The sequence below is a fragment of the Acanthisitta chloris genome, unplaced genomic scaffold (assembly GCF_000695815.1).
Source record: "Acanthisitta chloris isolate BGI_N310 unplaced genomic scaffold, ASM69581v1 scaffold14476, whole genome shotgun sequence".
Classification (NCBI taxonomy): domain Eukaryota; kingdom Metazoa; phylum Chordata; class Aves; order Passeriformes; family Acanthisittidae; genus Acanthisitta; species Acanthisitta chloris.
Genome location: NW_008679829.1, coordinates 16,329 through 17,113, shown reverse-complemented (window position 1 = coordinate 17,113; position 785 = coordinate 16,329). Strand labels below are relative to the sequence as shown.

Sequence of the window (785 nt, the reverse complement as noted above, 5' to 3'; positions counted from 1 at the left end):
CTACAAAGGCATCCACAGCAATCACATTTGCAATAGTACAAATCTTGATGGATTCATCCCATCCCCCTCCCCTTTGTAAGCCCACAGCCCGCTGTAAGCCCTCTCTCTCTCCCTTATCGCAGCCCAGCAATCCTTCCAAGGGATCAGGCTGGAAAATGCAGTCACGGTACAGTTGCTTGAAATAAATGAATGAATGAAAAAACAGGCAGCGGCTCAGGCGGGCAGCAGCGATCTTATTGTTCCCAAACCCATCTGCATCTGCATCTCAGCATCCTTCACACAGCTCATTCACACTTTATGCACATGCAAATAAATAGATTAACAAAAGGGATAGGTGGGGGACAGAAAGGAGGAATGAGCTGGTATTAAGTTCAGCGCGGGGAAGGTGGGTTATCTCACACACATATTGGAAATGCACAGAGAAATTAAATATATTCCACATTTACATCTCTCTCTCTCTCGCACACACACACACAGAGCTAAAATCTTTCAGTGCAATATCCAGTTGCTATGCCAACAGCACCAACACAGGAGGTTGGGAGGGAGGGAGGCAGGCGGTGGCTGCCCGCGGGGGCGAGGGGCCGCGGCGGTGGGGTAGGAGGGTGGGCTGGGGGCTCTTACCAAAGATGCTGATTTGATTGTGGCAAAGCGCTCTCGGTTCCGGTAGTGGAGGGCCTGATTCTGCACTGACTGGGTAGGCCGCACCTCAGGCCTGCGATCCCTGTGGCCCACCTCATCCCTTATAAATACATGATCCTGCAGAAATGGATAAAAACAAGGAGAAA

At 50.6% G+C, this 785-nt stretch overlaps 1 protein-coding gene across 1 annotated transcript in view; it reads right to left on the bottom strand.

Annotated features, from left to right (window-relative positions):
* LOC103804848 (serine/threonine-protein kinase TAO3-like) overlaps window positions 1–785 on the bottom strand; it is a gene marked incomplete at both ends in the record, with an annotated part of 25,038 nt that overhangs the window by 11,593 nt on the left and 12,660 nt on the right. The window contains one exon of the mRNA XM_009077483.1: window positions 622–756. Within this exon, the coding sequence (XP_009075731.1) occupies window positions 622–756 (135 nt within the window). The remainder of the gene's footprint in view (window positions 1–621; window positions 757–785) is intronic.